Source organism: Pomacea canaliculata, linkage group LG6 (assembly GCF_003073045.1).
Source record: "Pomacea canaliculata isolate SZHN2017 linkage group LG6, ASM307304v1, whole genome shotgun sequence".
NCBI lineage: Eukaryota > Metazoa > Mollusca > Gastropoda > Architaenioglossa > Ampullariidae > Pomacea > Pomacea canaliculata.
This window is the reverse complement of record NC_037595.1, coordinates 15,780,901-15,800,009: the sequence shown is the minus strand read 5'-3', so window position 1 is coordinate 15,800,009 and position 19,109 is coordinate 15,780,901. Positions and strand designations below refer to the sequence as shown.

Genomic DNA, 19,109 nt, shown 5'->3' with positions numbered 1-19,109 from the left:
CCTGTTTATCTTCATCTGCAGATTTGACACACTCTGTCCTTACTGTTTCCTTGATTCCTTTTTTTTTTTTGTCTTCTGTTTATCTTTTATTATTTGTCTGCATATTTGTTTCTCATGCCATTCCTAGTATGCTGTCCATATTTCCTGGACATGATACCCATGTATTAATCCAAGGGTGGGGAACCTTTTTTGGTCTGAGGGTCATTTTGATATTTGTAACATCATTCGTGAGACATACAAAATATTTTCCTTAATAATTTGCTTGTTCTATTTGTCTATTTAATCAAGCTGTAGTTTCGCCACTGTGTTAATACTTTTGCAACATGGACAATCCCTGCCTGCCTGGAACTGCTGTCACCTGAGTTGTCATAATCTGGCTTTTCATAAATAGGTGCATGAAAACATGAAAAATATACTCTGCTCCTATGAAAAGCAGAATGAAATAACTGTTTGGAGTCTTTAAAATATATTTTCTATAATTAGAAAGCTCCTCAGCTTGGGGTGAAAATCACATGCAAGCATTATTCTTCAAAATTGTCCATACAGGCTGCAGTCACTCAACAAGAACCATCTATCTCATCATGTACTCATTTGTGTCCTGTTTATCCCATAACAGATGTTTTTAGCCACTGAGAGCATGCTCCTTCATGAGGATGATTATGCACTATATAAATGTTTATTATTATTAAAAGAACAATAAATGCACAATCTATAAAAAAAAATCTCCCAACCATTTTCTAATGGGGCAATCATTTGACAGTGATATTCCACAATACCTCCATGAATGGGCTGTGCTTATTATTTTATTAATGTTCTGTCTTGCAACGATACACATCAAGCTACACACATATACACACACTCTAATATGCACAATACAAATACCATTTAAGAATATACTTTTAATGAAGCAAAAGATCTGCTATGTTTGCTCACATACAAAATACATTGGGTGTAAAGGAAGGAAAAAGGAAAAATATTCAAATTAAGAAAGTTAATTAAGACTACAAGACCGATTCCCTTTAAAACAAAATGTTTCGTAAGCATAAGAACAATTAAATACCAGGTTAAACAAAATCCTCTGTTTGATGATTAAAAAATGGATTTCCTCAACCCTTCTGCCAAATAGCTCCAAAAGGACAGATAGCCTGGATAGGTATAATCTTGGATGCATTAACTGCCTTGATTACTCAGAAAACCAGTTTGGATACTCATGGTACACAGTAATCATAATCAATTGACAACATTCTAGCATTACATTTGTTTCATTACTTTCTTACAAACATTGGAGATTATTTGCTGTCAGTTACTTCTATATTTTTTAGGTGAATCTGTCATTCCTGTTGAGAATTACAGGCATGTAATAAAAATAAACAACCAATTGATCCAAATCTGAAATAAAGAATATCAGAGATTTAAAACAAAGCTTGCATCCAGTGCAATAAACCAATTTATGAAAGTCTAAGCTAAAACAGCAAAGATAACAGATAAACATTTCAAAGCAAAGAGTAAAGACAAATTTGTATAGAATGGGTATAGGTAAATATTGAAATCAAAGAGCACACAATATATTTTACACCAAACTTTAAAAAAAACAAAGGAAATAAAGTGAACCTCTACAGCAAAAGTTGAATCATAGGATACAAACACACATTTTAAAAATTAAAATTAAAACGCACCAGCTGGCAAATACTTAAAAATTTCAAATTATGGAACATGTGCAATAAAAGATAAGAAACAAGTGACACAGTCAACTGAAACAAATCCATGGAAATAAAAACTGAGTTGGTAAGCAATTACTGTAAAATTAAATAAAACTATATCAATGTTTTAAAAAAATCCAAAAAATGTGATTAAGTAAATGTTTTAGGAATGGTCTCCATTAAAAGCTGTAAAAGCAAGGAAAAATAGCAGTGCCAAACAAAGCAAAAAGGTCAAGATCCTATAGTGAATTCTCTTACAAGACAAAGTCACAGATATATGCTCATCATTTTGTAAATATAAAGTCAGAAAGATAGGCTCATACATTGTAAAGTCAGTACAAAGAAAGAAACATAAATAAAGTTAAATAACAAGTTCATGGTAAAGAGTCACACAATATTGTCAAACAAAGTTAAAAGTCACAGTAACATTGTTACCATCAAGTCAGACATTATGCGAAAGGGTGAAACATCAAAAGACAAAAAGTATAAAAATGAGCTTAACAGATCATATTATATAATGTCTCACATATTGAAGGTTCAAGCAATATAATGTCAAGACACCATAACCAAACGAAAATGTCAACCAGCTTAAAGTCGGTGGAATACTATTATGATATCAAAAATGTATTAGAGTCATATAAAATCAGTTATAAAATTATAAATCCTATCAGAATAGAAACTCAAAAGATAAAAAAAAAAAAAAATACCAACGACACCACAAAAGATCAAGACAACATTGTTAACACAGTATACAAGACTGACATCACAAAATAAAAAGGTGGGTCAAAAAAAATACAACTATCTTTACTACTATACAACATATCATATAAATCTATAGGTTAAATAACACAAGACAACAAACAAACAAAAAAAAAAGGATAGATTTATGTTAAAATGTAATATAGTTTCCACAATAATATAAATGACAGTTCTCTGTGTCATTTGATTGGAATCAAGATGACAATTATGCATACAAGTAAACCCACCAACCGTATGGTTAGTTATTGTGTAATTTCATATTCTATCTCTCCTGCCACATGAACAGCAGGATTGCTGCAATAAGGAACATGATAAGTGATGTTAAAGGATTCCTTACTTTGATTCTATGCTAACGTTCATAATGTTTTAAAAAAAGAAATATACAAATATGAAAATGTCAAGCATATGGCTTTAAAGGTTCACTACAGCATGCAAAGAAAAATATAACTCTATGAAGATACATGCTAATAATATATTTGTATTTTTAAATCCATATACTGATAAAGAAAGTTAAAACAGAGATTTTTTTTTTAAGTGTCCATTCCAAACAGTGAGTTCATTCTCCTTATTTGTTTTCTGCAAAGATGAACTGTAGTCATCATAAAGCTGAGTCTAACACCAGGGTCAGCACTAACACCAGGGTCAGCATTGCTGCTTTTGTTTGGCTCTCAACTGGCTATGACACAACAGCCAAGTCTGTTTAGAGTGGCAGCCCTTGAGAGACTCTGGGAAGGAACTAAGGTGCTGTGAGGTCAGAAGCTGTGACCTGACCTCCACCGGCTCCACCTGATAGAGAGGGGATTCCAAATTGCTCTCCAACACATCACGCAGCCTACACATGAAAACAATCACATGGTAATTGCTACAGTTTAAAAAGCTGTACATTTATACAAAATGGTGTGATCACTATCAGGTGATATAATCCTTATGTTTGTCTCATCGCAGTGCTATAAAGACATAATACTGAGAACATGATACAACTTATTGTTTTCTTCAAAAAAGCATATAAGAGATTAAAATAAATACTAAGCTAAAATTAAATTTTGTATTACTTAAATAACTTTTCATAGCCTACACATGACTAAGAATATCCTACAGTAAACGACTTTATCCAGTGTGTAATCTGAACATCAGAGCTAAGAGATCACAAACAGGCAGATGCACACACAAGCATGCACACTTACACTTCTCTCCCTATTACATGGATTTAGTTATTCCTGCTGATTACAGATAAATCATGGTAATATTCTAATATAGTAGTGCTCAACCTTTTCTCGCCCAAGGGCCACATTGGACACGACATAAAATCTCCCGGGCCAGAACATGGCAGTTTTGCCAGGATCATGATGTTAAAAATGAATCTAGTTAAAATGAGCGGGCCATAGGTTGGGTTCTAATTTATCATGTGCAACCCATGTTCTAATGTAACAAGTGTCCATACTCTAATACTATGGTAGGAAGTTACTGCTAATCTCACTTGAATGTACAGGCTTGAACTGTAAAGTGGACACATCACTATGATGGTGACTTACACAAAGTTTTCTGGGTTGATGCCATCTTCCTGGTCCACAGGTTCTGACAGGTGTAGCATGATGCATTCAAACAGATGCAGTAACAGAAGTTCAAGACGCTCCACAGGCATTGGTTGACACATGGCCTTGACCTCTTTTTTCTGACCTTCTGTTAATTCTTTTTGTAGCCTAGTATCACTGTCAAAGGCCTCCTGTCACATGTAGCATGTGAACATAGCACAAAACATTAATATGGTGTGACACTCCTATATAAAAAGTGAGAGGCGAAGCATAAACGATGCATGGCACATCATTGTGAACAGTAAAACAAGAATGTCTTGTGACTTGTACAAGTATGTGGTCTCAGGGCATCAAACTATGAACAGGGAGTAGTTAAATGAATGTGACATAGCACTCATTGCGGTTTAGTACATATGTTTTCACACTTAATTTATGCATTTTCTTTCTCTCATGCACACACAGATATATACATATACACTCCCTGAGACCACACACAAACATAAGCAGAAACAAAAGTGACATAACAACTAACCTGTTTGTGGGCTGCCAAAATAGAGGCACGCTGATGGCACAACACAATCCACAGAGACTGTATGTGCTTCAAGCAACACAGCTGCCGGGCCTGGAGTAACAACATATAGTCTTACTCTCATGTGCATGTACATACACTTGTATACATAATCAAAGATGTCCATGTAATTGTACATGCGAACAAAACATGAATGGTCAAAAGTGGTCTCAACATTCCTTTGAATAAGAAATAGCTGTGGCAATGCTGGAAGGATTTACATGCTATTTAGATGCTGTAGCAGTGGTGAGAAACTATTCAGGTTATGTTAAGGCCACTACTTAATGACAATATGATCAGCAAACTATATGAAAAGACAATTACAACTTAACATGTCAGGCACAGTTAAATATTAGTGCAACAACAGTACAGTGTAGGGCCATTAAGCTGGGGTGATTGAGGTCCAAACTGCTTAACGGCGGCTTGGGTATTTTTTGATAATGCATAAATTATAAGAAATATTGAAGAAATAAAAATAATGCTTTTTCATCACAATCTTTTCTCATGTGTTGACCTGCGAGTTGCCATTTTGAAAGTAACAATATGCATGCTGCATATTACATAGTGATTAATGGTCTCGAAATTATTTAATTATTTAAGAATAACAAAACATATCAAATACATTTAAAACATTTTATTTCACATCTTTTCATAGCATGTCAATCATGGACATAGGAAATTTCAAAATGACAGCTGCCAACACCTGTCTCGAGTGTTTGAGAAGCCAGATCCATACAATCCATGGTGTCCAAAAATTGGGATCCAAGCAGCTTAAGCAAATTCGCGGATAAGTGGACTGCGTCTTAATGGCCCTACATTGTACTATAAGTGTAGCAGGCAATATATTACTTTGACTATTGCTAACAATAACATGAGACTGTGACTGCAGATAACAAGATAGCGCTATGGGCGGATGTTGTGTCTGCTGTATCTATGGTCAAATAGTGAATAAGTAATTATGAAAAACATCAGTTACCAACTGATAAAACAAATATAATAATACTAATTACTGTGGATTATTGCACTGAAATCAGCTTCGTGTGCTTTTAACTAATGTCTATTATTTAATGATACAATATTCCCTAGAAATTTATTCATTCTCAAAAGTAATTTATTATAAAAATATTGCCATTAAATTTTCACAAACCTAACATTGCATAAGCCGCCTGTTTCAGCGGCAACACAAACCTATCCTTATTTACTTAAATGGTAACCAGTTTTGCCTTTTACCTTTAGACTGAAAACGGAGTTCTTCATTCTCAATGTTTCTGTCATAAATTTATGCAGTTTAGTTCCTGGTTGAGCATGTACTGCCTTCAGAAAGCGCAGAGTGATGTTGAGGTTGTCTATAGAACGGTTGATGTCCGGGATATCTTTACGAAGATCTTCTATGATCTGCCGCCGCTCTCCAGGACTTAATGATTCCTACAAAGGAATTACTGACTTCATAATCTTTGTCAAGCTTAAATGTTCATAAAAAAGAATTATTTAAGGAAACTTTCTCATATATGTTCAGCCAAGTTGTCTCAAAAATGTATTCATGTCCGTACTTCACCAGGTTTTTAGAACAAGTTACATGCAGACCTCACTACCAACACACCTGGTTTCTGGTCTACTTTCTCTCCCATCTCTTTAAAATAAATAGTACACCTCACCACAAACTCACCTGGTTTATGTTCTCTCTCAGTTGTTTAAACAGCTGGGAGCTGGTAGTGTCAGCTGTATACACCATTGTTTTCAGCTGAAGTCAAAGTACAGATTCAGACTGAAGAACTGAACTCATCAAAAACATCAAGGTATAACTATGTACTTTTTCCACTTCAAACATTCTTACAATGCATCTTTGTTCTAAGTCACACTTGGCACTATACTATTTACAGAAAAATTAGCCTAATCCATAAAAGTCTCCTTTACAGACTCTGTTGTCCAAAGTGAACTGTCACTACCTCATCACCAAAGGCAAGAGCTGCGTTGATCTTAGAAAGTACCTTGAAATTATGTTTCCTTCTAATTTCTGATAATCTATACATAGAAAAATAGTGATAATTGTCAATTCATAGTTACATACATTTGACTCACAAATTATTGCCAGCTCAATCTGTTCAAGTATAGAAGTTACTATAATCGCTTTTGTTTCATATGTTAGAAATTTGGTTTCATGATTACTGCTGACATTACACTTAATTCTTATATGGTTACTGTTAACATGACATTTGATAAACATTCTTTAACATAAGATTGATGCCATTGTGACAATAAACATGATTATGGCTGGTTGGTTGTTTGTGCTTTACCCCATGCCAGCAACTAAGGCTATATATATATCATGGCAAGAAAAAGTAATGTTACAATAAAAGGTTGAGATACTGATACCCTATGTAATACAATAACATTCTTTGTAACAAAAATCAGCAAAAGGAACAAATTTTAAAATGATAGATAACATGTAAAAGGAGTACTGTGGCTTGAAAAGCCACAAACAAGCCAAAAAACAATCAAAAATCTAACTGGATAAAAAAACCCTTAAATCTTATAGTAAAACTCTACCCTCTTTAAAAAGGAAAAAATAGCTGCAGACGAGCTGGATCTAAACAGGTAAAACAAAGAATCCACTGTAAAAGTGCCGGTGGACATTCTGGAGACCTGGACAGTTTATTAACATATGCACTACTGTGAAAATTCCCCGGCACAAGAGATAGCCTGCAGTGCGACTACGTGGCATAAGTGTGTCCTAACTTAAGTCTGGTAAGAACTACTTCCTCCCGTCATACAGGACAGCATGAATGTAGGCGGTCAGAAAGACAGGGAAGGGTGGTGTGTAGCTTGTTCTGGCCCAGAGTGTCCCCATGACGGTGCCACACAGTCTGAACATGTAGCTGTGAAGATAGACTTACAGTCAGATAATACTAGTGATTTCAATTGAGCAGGAGACTGGCAAGCAGCCTTGGTAGCCTGGTTCAGTCGGATATTTCCTGGAATGCCAGTATAGCCCAAATGAAAACAATATCTTTGTTGCGACAAAGGAGAGCCACATGAATTGTGCGATTATGAACCACAAGAGAGTGATCCAAACAACTGGAAAGAAGAGCTTGGAGGGTTTGTTTGCATTTAACGCTGTGCCAGCATCTAGGGCTATATCATGGCAACAAAAGGTAATCTTAGCATATCAACAAAAGGTAATCTTAACTAAACAAGTTTAGGAAAAAACCTCCCAAGTGATATAACCATTACATTCTTTAAAAAGTCAACGCAAGAACAATACGTAAAAGAGTGGGTCAAGTGTAAACAGGGGCTTTTTTAAAGTCTGTAAGATCAAGACAAATCTCTGGAACAGGAAGGGTCCAAGGAGGAGCTGGTAGTAGAGAAAGAGGCTCTTCCTGTTGAATATCTACTCCGGTAGCTTGTAGGTGAGGTGTCACATGGAGTGATAAGGGCTTTTGTTCCTTGGTACGAATGGCATACAGGGCAGCACGCTGAGGTCTTAAAACAGCATGGTATCCAGGGTTTCCAGGATGAGCTTTTCAACGACAGACATAGGATAGCATGAGTTTCAGATGACGGAGAGCTTCTGCGTACAAACTTTGTGTAGGAGTGGTGTGGAAGGCACCCAAACAGATGCGGAGCCCTTGATAATGAATAGGATCAAGAATTTGGAGGTAGGACTCTCGAGCAGAGCCATACACGATGGATCCATAGTCTAGCTTGGATTGGGCCAGGGCAGGATACAGACAAAGCAGGACCGTGCGATCCGCCCCCCCCCAGCTGACATGGCCAACTATTCTAAGAATGTCCAAGGCTTTCTGACAAGAAAGGCATAGAGATTTGATATGAGACAGAAAAGACAGTTTACAGTCAAAGGTGATCCCAAGGAATTTTACTTCCTGGACCACTTTGAGTACCGTGCCATTAACAGAAATAGATGGGTTTGGAAACATTCCCCTCAGTTTGCAAAAGTGGATGCATACTGTCTTCGCAGGAGAAAATTTGGAGCCATTTTCTGTCAACCAGTAGGGATCAGCCCTAGATGAGATGATAACGGCTGATATGACACTTGATAACCATGCTTACAAAATCTGCAGGGTATGTGACATAGCCTGGTCGTTAGTGTGCCTTACATTAGATCAGAAAGTTATTGGTTTGTTGTCAAACCTGTGGCTCTGCCCACCCAGTGTTTGCATTCACAAAAAAATCTGGAATCTTAATTGTTACCCTTTTTCAATATGACATATCCTAGATATATTATGAACTGTTTACAGTCCCTACAGCAACCAGGCTGTAAGATCTTTTACCTTTTAATATTTGTAAGTTTGCTTAGTGCTTTGTCTGTACACACTACAAATTTTTGGCTGTAATTTCTGTCTAAGCTTGACTGCTGTACAATACTTTATTACCCGGCTGTCCAGCTACAATAAGGATAAAGGAAGGATATTTTGGACATGCAGCACCATAGCAGATAGTAAATTTTCTAGCACAGTTATAGCTCACCTGACACATTCATCAGTTTTAAAGAAATAACTTACATCTATGAGTCCATTATCATGTCGTTTCACACGAGACTTGCACTGCATGAAGGAATGTATCAGGTGTCTTTCAAAAGCCTCAAAGTCATACTCAAGGTTTGTAGATTCCCCCAGTTTCAAACTGTAGTTACAGTGGCTCAGTACCAGGGGCAGCAACTCTTCTGATCCATAACCCACAAGATGTCCTTCCATAATGGCATGTGCCTCCACTTCTGGCAAACTCTCATATCTGCACCATGACAACTTCTTTAAAGGAACACACCAGGCAGATATTAAGTTGGGCTTAAATGATAACTGGGCTCACAATTTTGGGTTCAAAACAAGCATTTACTAACAACTGTTCTGGGCCATTTCATGGAAGCCACCATGTTTCATAAATGAGAGACTCAAATGCTAATTCCTAAATGTGGTCGTCAAACAGCTTGTATCATAGCATTGGAGACTAGGCAATAAAATTTCAAACCAGAGCAGAGCGATGAAAAGTTAAGAAAATTGGATCATGCCAACATGACAGTATAAGATTACAAAGAGTAACAGTTTCAATGTGTCTACTGCTTGCTTCAATATAGTAATATGTGAATAATTGAAAAATAGCAATGCAAAACTTAATAAACCCCCTTCCATGTCACTTGCACTGAAGCTGATTTTACAGGAAGTAGATTTTGGTTTTTTTACTGATTCTAACAAATAAGCGGTGCTAGTACTATGCATGCTGTCTTTTAGAAACTATTGTAAATGATACTTTTCCAACCCAAAATTAAAAGTGGAAATATTTCAGAAAATTGGTATCTATCATTTAATTAGTTGGTTGTTTTCTTTGGCAAGAAAGAGCTTCTATATAGACATGATTTGACCATATGAGGGAGGAGGAAGGAATTGTTTGTGTTTCAAACTGTGCCAGCAACTAGGGCTATATCATGGCAACAAAAGTAATTTTAACTTTAAAAGTTTAGGGACAGAACTTCCCAAGTCATATAACCATAACATTATTTAAAAAGTCAACACAACAAGTAAACAAAATGTAAAAGAGTGGGTAACACGTAAAAAGGAGTGGTGAAGCCTGAAAAGGCCAATAACAAACCAAAAATTTAGAGAAAACAATTACCAGGAGGACATAAAATTTCTTAAATTTGATGGTAAAGGCCTATCCTCCTTAAAAATGTAAAGACTGCTGCCAATGGCACAGACCTGAGCAAAGAAAACAAAGAATTTTCTGTAAAAAACTGCCGACGGATAGTCTGGAACTTAGGGCATTTCCAGAAGAGTCGTATCAGGGATACACATGGATTATACTCTGGCTTTCCTAGCAGGAAGACCAGACTGACCCCGAGGTCAAAGAGGTGTGTTGGGCATCAACACATCAGGGACCTCAACCTCCAGGATCCCATCCTCCCCCGACATGGGTCACCCTGCAGGGCAAATGCAGGGGCCTAAAGGAGGCCACAGAGAGAGAGAGAGAGAAAATGACATCAAAGGAAAGGTACGATGAGAAAAAAGATGACAGGGGCAAGACCAGTGTAGACAGAAGATACGAAGGATAAAACTGTAATATGACAGGGAGATGTTTAATTAAAAGAAGAATATAGACGAAAGAGCCAGGTAAGGGATATAAAAGAAAAGCATAAGAAAAAAAAGGAGTGGACATGAGAAGCCGGGCTCCTTGGGGGTGCTTTCTCTGGGGTGAATATCACTCAGATCTCAGTATGATTATTGACTTGCATCAATGTAGTCTGCAAGTTCACCTTTCTTCAGCCTAGCAGGATCAGCAACAGCAAACTCAATGGATTTTTCCTACCACTATTAAAATTACCACCATTAACAAACTCGTGCTACTGAACCTATTGTTACACCAGAAGTTACGCAGTTGCTTGAGCCACTTGGGGAGACCATGACCAGACAGGGCGTTGTGGAGGTTACCTACAGTCACATATCTGATCCAGATTTTAAATTATATTCTTCCTTTAATTGTATATTCAGTACTCACCTCTGCTTTGTCTGTTTACAGTAGCTGTGTAGGAATTCATTGTGTTGTACCAGCAGGTAGTAGAGAAGGACATAGGCGCAGAGTCCAGGGCCACGTGTAGATGGCAGCAGCACAGCTAGTGGACTGTCGTTGGTGATGGCATAATTGTGGAACTCTTGTGGCAGGAAGACAAGGCCATCCATAGGGGTCAGGCAGCCTAAAACATGAAGACAGCTGAGACTTAACACTATCAATGGGATATACACAAACTGCCTACAGCTATCAACAACATACACCCGTGACTTAGTGCTGCCAGGGGGATACAATACAAATACAAAATATCTTTATTAATCCTTTTCAGGGAATTGTTTTTTAGCATAAGAATATCACTTTACATAAATTATTAACACAGGCAATAAATCAAACTGACTACAACCAAGTCATTTATGTTGGCACTTACAGTCTCTCTTGCAATTATTAATAATCTGTACACATCCATATTATCACTCAAACTAGGAAAACACAGAGACAAGTTATTCTCATCTGAAACATCAATTCAAATATAAATGAACACTCCCAAAAGGGGGACTTTTGAATTTACATGGGTGTCCTATCCATAAGTGGATTGCAGCTGGAATAAATGAGCATAGATAACATGTAGTTCCAGGTAACTCTAAATCTACCACTTCTGTCTATGGGTTGAGGTAACTCTAAACCCATTAGTTATATGTGCTGGATGCCCAATTCCTGTCAGAGTGGATGCATGTCTTCCGCTAAAACAAAACTGCAATTTGTTGATCAAAAGCTTGTCATATATGTTTCTTGTGTCTCATCCCAATCACCCCATCTCCTTGATATGTACCAACTGCCTACTGCTGTCAACAGCATATGCACTTGACTTAGTGCAGTAAATGAAATATACACAAACAGCCTTAGAAATGTGTAAGTTGCAGCTTAATACTGTCAATGGGATACAGACTTTCTAAAAATAAGATGTGTTAAAGCTGTTTTGCTGTGTCACACTCTGGTACATACATTCCCAAGCTGTAGCATTGTAGGCAGGTTCTGATCTGAGGTTTTAAGGCATCTTGTTTGTGGGTTTGATACTATGGGACAGCAGACTGACACATGCACACACATACATATGTTTGCACATATACACATCCCAACAAGCACATGCTCTGTTGGTCTTTGTGGTGACTTGATCCTGGGCAGTTTGGTTGACTGCCTGGCGACCATGCAATTGTGCAACCTTGACAGCTGCTGTAGGGTCATTATGAAGGTACAGGCTGGGGAAGTCTCCTAATGTTCAAGGTCGTCACAGAGTAAGTGCAAAGAGAAGGGGGTGGGGAACCACATGACAATGGGAGAAGAGATTGGTAACAGACAGATTCTGAGGGTTAGGGTGACAAATAGCCTGTGTTGAAAGGATCTGGAGTCTTTCAGTCAGAGCCTGTTAGTAAGCTATGATGAGTTTTAAGTCTTACAAGTTATTCATTATTCAAGTTTTTGAGCTTTGTCCTACTAGATTTTCAGAGATTCTGCACCACTTTAAGATTGTACAGATAGAAGTAAGGACTTTGACAGACAAGGAAATGTGTTCTTTTATTGCTATCTTTCCCTCTACATTGAACAGATAAACCAAATCATCACAAAACTCTGGTGTTGTGGTTATTGCATAACTGGATCATCCCTGAAGTAACATGTGGTCATGCTGAATACAGTTGTCAATAATTCACAAACTCTGCCTTAGAAATGGTCAACCTGTTATGGTTCCTTCCTTTCCATTAACATTGATTTTAGAGACAGAAACTACTTCTATTCTATTTGTGCTCATTTTGTCTTTGTGTATCTCTAAACACTAAATATGCCTTCTTCTCTTCTACAGTTTGAAGGGAGGGAAGTCACCTTACAAAGATAAAATCCCAGATAAACAGCTCATGCAAGATGAGAAATAACAAAAAAACACTTAATGCCAGAAAATCTTTAAATGCAAAGTCTGGTCTGAAAAATAACCACGCCTACAACTCAAGCATACATAGTAGCAAGGGATTCTCACCCTTCTACCTGTTCTACAGACAGACCCAAGACTGCCAATCGAATTGGTATTTGGTCTAGATATAGGGAAGCGACAAGGGAAGAGTTGCAGGTAGTACGTGCAGGACCTGAAAGAAAGCCTGCGTACTGCGTACAGAATGGCTGCAAAGAAAATGGAAAAGGGCTCCCTTAAGAATAAGATAAGGTGTGATGCAGGAGCGATGGCGGCTACTTTAGAGGTGGGAGACAGAGTTCTGGTGAAAAAGATGGGAGCACGAATTACATCCAAAGTAGACGATCACTGGGAAGGAGTTTTTTGTCGTTCTGAACAAACTGAACGATATACCTGTGTATGTGGTTTAAAGAGAGGACGGCTTGGGACCAAAACGGACTCTCCATAGGAATCTGTTATTCCCAGTGAGTGCATTAGGCATGGCACCACATTTGGCCCAAGAAAGAACCACCAGGAATAATTAGCCCAGACAGGGTGTAGACGAGGTAGCAGTCACACCTCCCGGTTGTGGAAAGGATGAAGATGGTGAATTGGTGCAATTTAAAGAAAGAAACAGAACTGGTACCATTGACAACAAAACATATAACAACATTTTAATGCGGCAAGTGGTCATGAAACAATGGAAATGGAATAGCAAAGTTTAAAGAATTAAAAAGTGGTGGTTACAACAGGCTATCAATAATATGTAGCAAGAGACAGACAAAGACATTACTAGATTTATACAGATTGTGGCAGTGATTCTATGACAAGCGATGTGTTAGGAACTTTTACAATTTTTGTTGTTCTTTTGTATGATAACTGACAGCTGTATTAACAGATGACTGCATGATGCTGTGGTATAGCAGCATAGTATATATCTATATGATCCATGGTATTATTACCTGGCCATTGTTGTACTGCTTACTATATGAAATTGTACTATAGAAGCATGGTTAACCCAAGATATTATTACTTGATGTTTTTTTTATTGTTTACTACTTGACACTGTAGTACAGAAGCATGACTTACGGTATGTAATAAGACGCTCCTTGACAATCTCCCAAGTATCACAGAAGGGCTGCAAGAGGTCATCCAGTGCCTTGGATTCTGAATGAGATAACAGTGTTAGTTCCAAAATAATACAAACACAATGTGTCACGATAAAGTACAACATCTTACAAATAGTAATAATGTCTAATTAATGTAATAAATTGTAGTAGGTCTGTATTGTTTCGTGTAACAATGGTGTCAATGGTAACAATTGTGTCTGACATCTTGTGTGCGTCATTTGTCCACGTCACCTGAAGCAGAAAAAGACGTCATAAATAAGAAAAGTGGTTGTTCTCAAAATGGCCAAGTGAGCAGGAAAACAGCGTTCTTCTCGGCCATCTTTGTGACAGATATTCTTTGAGATGCTACAATACAAAGCATCATTAAATTGTAAATTATCGGTGTCATGAAGCTGTTCTCTTGTTAAGGCTGTGCCACAGTGATGACACTAAGCGAAAAAAATATTGAGCAGCAAAAATACATTGCCATAATCAACAAGAAACAAGTATAGCAAAATTTAGTAGTGTTGTCCCTGAACTTAGCTGCGGTTTTTCCTGTGCATAAGTACTGAACTTCTTCCAATTTAGGACAGAAGAATATGACAAGGCTGGCATAGTCCCTTTCCTATTCACAATGCTGCCCCTCTCACCATCCCATCCCTGCCCTCTACTTCCCTACTGGTTAGCTGGTTACTTCAAATGCGCCCTCAGATGACTGTGCATTCCTGTAATACAAGTACTAAGAAACTGAAGTGGTGAAGTCAACCTACAAGCAGAGGACAGGTGTCCTTCAAATATCATTCAACGACAATAATATTTTCCCCTAACTTTATTCATCACATAAAAAACACAACAGGCCACTTTTGTCCCACAGAACCCACAGAACTGCACTGATTACATCATTTCGATATCATCATTCATCATTGATCCCTTGACTGGTACCAGCTAATTAGTTGTTATGCTGGTCTGCTGGTACTGATCATAAGGGGAACAGTTGTGTCTTGAATGGTGATGAGCAGGTTTGCATGATATGGCCAGTCCATTCTTTAATGTTAACCAGGAATTTTTTCTGTCAGCTCTACATTGATCACCATTCAAAGTACCTTGAGACACAGTCTTCCTACAGAGTGTCTTGTTGACTAAACCAGACAAACTTGCATCATTTCATTGTCACCAGAAGATGCTTGCAACAGTGGTGATGGTGCTTACACAGTTGTTGGCCTTACATTCTACCTAGAAAATTTGAATCCTAACCTTAAGCTATCAAACTGTAGGACCATGTAAATTTATTGCGGCTAGTAAAGGACAGATGACAATGAAAGCCATGTCAGCTGCCATGTCTGTAATGTACCACCTCCAAACAACCACATAGGTCAAAGGACTAAGTTACTTGGTGACTAGTGCAAACTTCTTCAGTTTTCAAGCTGAAATGAATAGCTCACCATGACTTTCACTATTACACTAAAAGTCATTAAGTCTCACCATGATGGTCACTATTACACTATTATCACCATCTCTCACAATGCTCAAACATCCTTTACCAACAACTGATAACAGCTCACCCTTTTCCTTCATGAAATCAGAAACTTTGAGGTTGGCAGCCTCAGCCCTGTCTAGACGTCGGCACAGCTGAGCCATGAGACGATGCTGAGCTTTAAGAATGGCTGGCACATGATGCAGGGCTCTCAGAACATGACTCTGTGGAACAGAACAGTAGTGTGTATGGCAAGAACCTGAGAACATGAATGTGGGACAAAAACACAAATCTTTGTAGCATGCAGAGCACTCTTATCAGTTATGACAGAGTTCTAACATAGCTTTGAAGACAAAGTTTCATTATAATTAAAGCTAAATAATACAATATGTTACTGTGTACAGGTATGCAATTTTGCCACAAACCTCTGATTGTTTGATGTGAAGGAAATGTGCATAAGTGAAATGTACTCTTGTTTTCAAATGTACAGCATTTGATGCTAGATCAGAGTGATATTCCTTCGCCTAACTAAAGGGATTAGCTCTCTGTTGCTTTTTGTCTTTTCCTGTTAATCTGAGTGAAGTTTTGTGTGCAATAATTATCTGTGCATTTGTATCGCAATTACATATATTCCTGGATTTAATTTTGCGTCTGTGACACTTTTCTTCTTTTTTTAAGCCATTTTATTTGTACTGTCATGTCAGCGCCATCTTACCATAACTGACATGTCTGTGCATCAACAGTGCCAACTTCAGACTAGTTCCTTTTCTACAATTTCTCCAGAAAGTTTTGATGGCGAGCTGTCACAGCAAGCTTCATGTACAGTAAACACAGGTCTGATAGGCTAAGTGTGTTAAACTCTCTGAAACTAGTTTGTGACCGTTAGTGTGATGCTCTAACAAGAGTTGTCATTATTGAACATTATTTCTGTCTGCAAAAGTTAAGCCACTGCACCAAAGATTTGACAGTTCAGCTTCCATAAAAACATTGCACTAACTCTCAACGACTTTTTTAACATTAGAATTTTATTGACTTACGAAGATTTCATCCTATATCCAGGCTGCAGACTGCATATGTGCTGATGGCGCTATTTATGTGGACACACAATAATCTTCTTGTTTTTGAGATCGGCTTTTATTATTAATATGTCTCTTTTTTATAAAGCACTTTGAGCCTGCCTTTGATGGCGGTGTAAAGTGCTATATAAATCAACTTTATTTTTATTATTAAATTGGTTTTGAAATGAATTTAACCTTTGTCAAACAGTGACAAAATATTTATTTAAAATAACAAAGTATTGTTACAATATGAACCACTTTGAGATAATATTCTGATAATAGCATGGCAGTCTCACTGGGGAAGACCCTGAGATATACAACAATGTACACAGCTTATACAGTGTATGCAGAAGCTGAGAGATAACCTTCCTGCCCTCCCTTTTCTCTGTCTTCTTCACTCACACACATAATCTAAGTTGCACACAGCCCAGAAACATAAGAGATGATGGCCTACTCAGACATTTACCTCAGCTCTGAAAAGACTGGTGGCTGGATACTTGATGTGTGCTGCTGGCTGTGACTCAATCTGCAGATGGAATTCACGGAAAAAGTGTTCCACTGTGATGACAGGACGGTAACGCCATACTGCAGGTGAGGAAGGCAGGTCCTTCAGGCTATTATCTACCCCTGATGTCATATTTTCTGTCTCATGAACTATCTGCAGAAGGGTGCTGTATCCTGCTAAGACATATTCATGATCTGTCCACTCAGTAATGTGATAATGTGACCAACTCTTAGCAAAGAAATTTGTAACAATGTGCTGAATCTTAAAATAAAAGCTCTATGTTTTGTAGTTGACAATGTCCCGCCATAATAACTGTCTTTGTTTGCAAATAGAGAAATTTCATCTTTATAACGAAATTAATGTTCATCAATGATGACCATCAGTTCAAAAACATAAATTAGTTTCCGTGGTGATGGGTTTAGAGGTGGCTGACAAAGCCAGTCCTCAAGAGATTTCCCACATGTACGGTACACATGAGATGGTAAGGTGGTCGTAGGGGTGATCACTCTCGTCTTGTGTGCTGTTCATTTCTATTCTGCTGCCATGAAGCATCGGGCCTCAGCTGTATTGGCTCACTCGGTGAGGGTGCTGCTCTGGAGAGGTAGCTGAGGGCAGTATTAATGCCAAGGCCTTTGAGGATGCCTTTGAGGGTGACTTGGAGGCTGTCTTTATAGTGTTGTTTTTCCCTCCAGCTGTACAATTATAGTGGTATAGTTCTACATAGAACTGCTGTGTTGGCATGTGACCATCAGGTATATCAATGACATGATCAGTCTAACTTGTATGGTGTGCAGGTATAGATCAGGTCTTTTGTATCAGAGATCTTATCCTGCCATAGGACACAAAGCAGACAATGGAGGAAGCCTATGTGGAACTGGTTGAGCTGCTTGGTGCAGATGGTCGAAGTCTCACTAGCATAGAGAAGAGTGGGGAGGATTACTACAGCGTAAACCATGGCGCTCCCACATCTTATTGCAATGTGTGTCATAGGGAGCACTTGTACTGTTATACATTGATGTTTGCTGTGTTTGAGAAAGTGGTGCCAAGTGAGAGGCAAAGTGCTCAACTGTCTTAATGTTGCATCCTTTCATGGTAATGTGCAGCTTCTGGTAAGGCTTGTCAGGCACCGGTCTGAACCTGACTTTGGTCTTTGTGGTGCTGCTAGAATGAAGTCATTGAATGGCACTGACAGATGGTTCACCTCAGACTGCATCTGTGCTAGCTTTTAGGGTGACATCATCAGCGAACAGTAGATCCCTGACTATATTTATCTTAACTCTTGTCACTGCCTGAGCCTCCACAGATTGAACAGTTTGTTATCCACTTATCTTATTGCAAAATCCTCTTTGCAGTCACAGAAGGCATCTGTCTCTATGGCAGAAAAGACCATGCAAAAGAGTGTTGGAGTGAACACACAGCTCTAATTAACACCACTGGTGATGAGGAAGGCCTCATATTTCACTACATTATCAAGAAATGTGATCATCATCCCATCTTAGAAGTGCCAGATGAATTCTAGTGAATAATTCATTTTCTTCCAGACGCCATCCCTGCTGACCATATCAAAGGTCAGGTCAGCAAAGGTGATAACGAGATTGCAATGCTGTTCTTGGCACTTTTCCAGAAAAATTATGTCTTTTGATGCCATACCCAACAAAGAAACTGCACTGACTTTCAGGGAAAATGCTGCACTCAAAATGTTGAAAGAGGCACTTGATAAGGAGTTGGGCCAAGATTTTGTCTGCTATGGAAAGCAATGAGATGCCAATGTGGTTATCACAGGATTAGCCATTGCCACTTCTTTGTCAAGCAGGGCTTAAACATTCCATGTACCAAGAGTAAGTACTATCATCTTTCTCTTTTGTGCTTTGTTTGGACTGCATTTGAAAATTCCCACCGGAAGTGGTATGCTTACACAATAATCATGTCTTTGTTTTGCAGATCGAGAAATT

At 38.0% G+C, this 19,109-nt stretch overlaps 1 protein-coding gene across 2 annotated transcripts in view; it reads right to left on the bottom strand.

Moving 5' to 3' along the window:
• Nucleotides 1-884: 884 nt before the first annotated feature.
• Nucleotides 885-19,109, bottom strand: part of LOC112565614 (E3 ubiquitin-protein ligase rnf213-alpha-like) — a 201,901-nt gene continuing 183,676 nt past the window's right edge. The window contains exons 87-96 of one of the 2 annotated variants that reach the window (XM_025241165.1): nucleotides 17,119-17,333; nucleotides 15,683-15,818; nucleotides 14,101-14,178; nucleotides 11,064-11,259; nucleotides 9,080-9,308; nucleotides 6,226-6,300; nucleotides 5,790-5,984; nucleotides 4,524-4,613; nucleotides 3,992-4,182; nucleotides 885-3,291 (exon numbers count right to left, since the gene is read on the bottom strand). In XM_025241165.1, the coding sequence (XP_025096950.1) occupies nucleotides 3,102-3,291; nucleotides 3,992-4,182; nucleotides 4,524-4,613; nucleotides 5,790-5,984; nucleotides 6,226-6,300; nucleotides 9,080-9,308; nucleotides 11,064-11,259; nucleotides 14,101-14,178; nucleotides 15,683-15,818; nucleotides 17,119-17,333 (1,595 nt within the window). In that variant the 3' untranslated portion in view covers nucleotides 885-3,101. The remainder of the gene's footprint in view (nucleotides 3,292-3,991; nucleotides 4,183-4,523; nucleotides 4,614-5,789; nucleotides 5,985-6,225; nucleotides 6,301-9,079; nucleotides 9,309-11,063; nucleotides 11,260-14,100; nucleotides 14,179-15,682; nucleotides 15,819-17,118; nucleotides 17,334-19,109) is intronic. The other variant, XM_025241164.1, reaches the window with a different exon arrangement.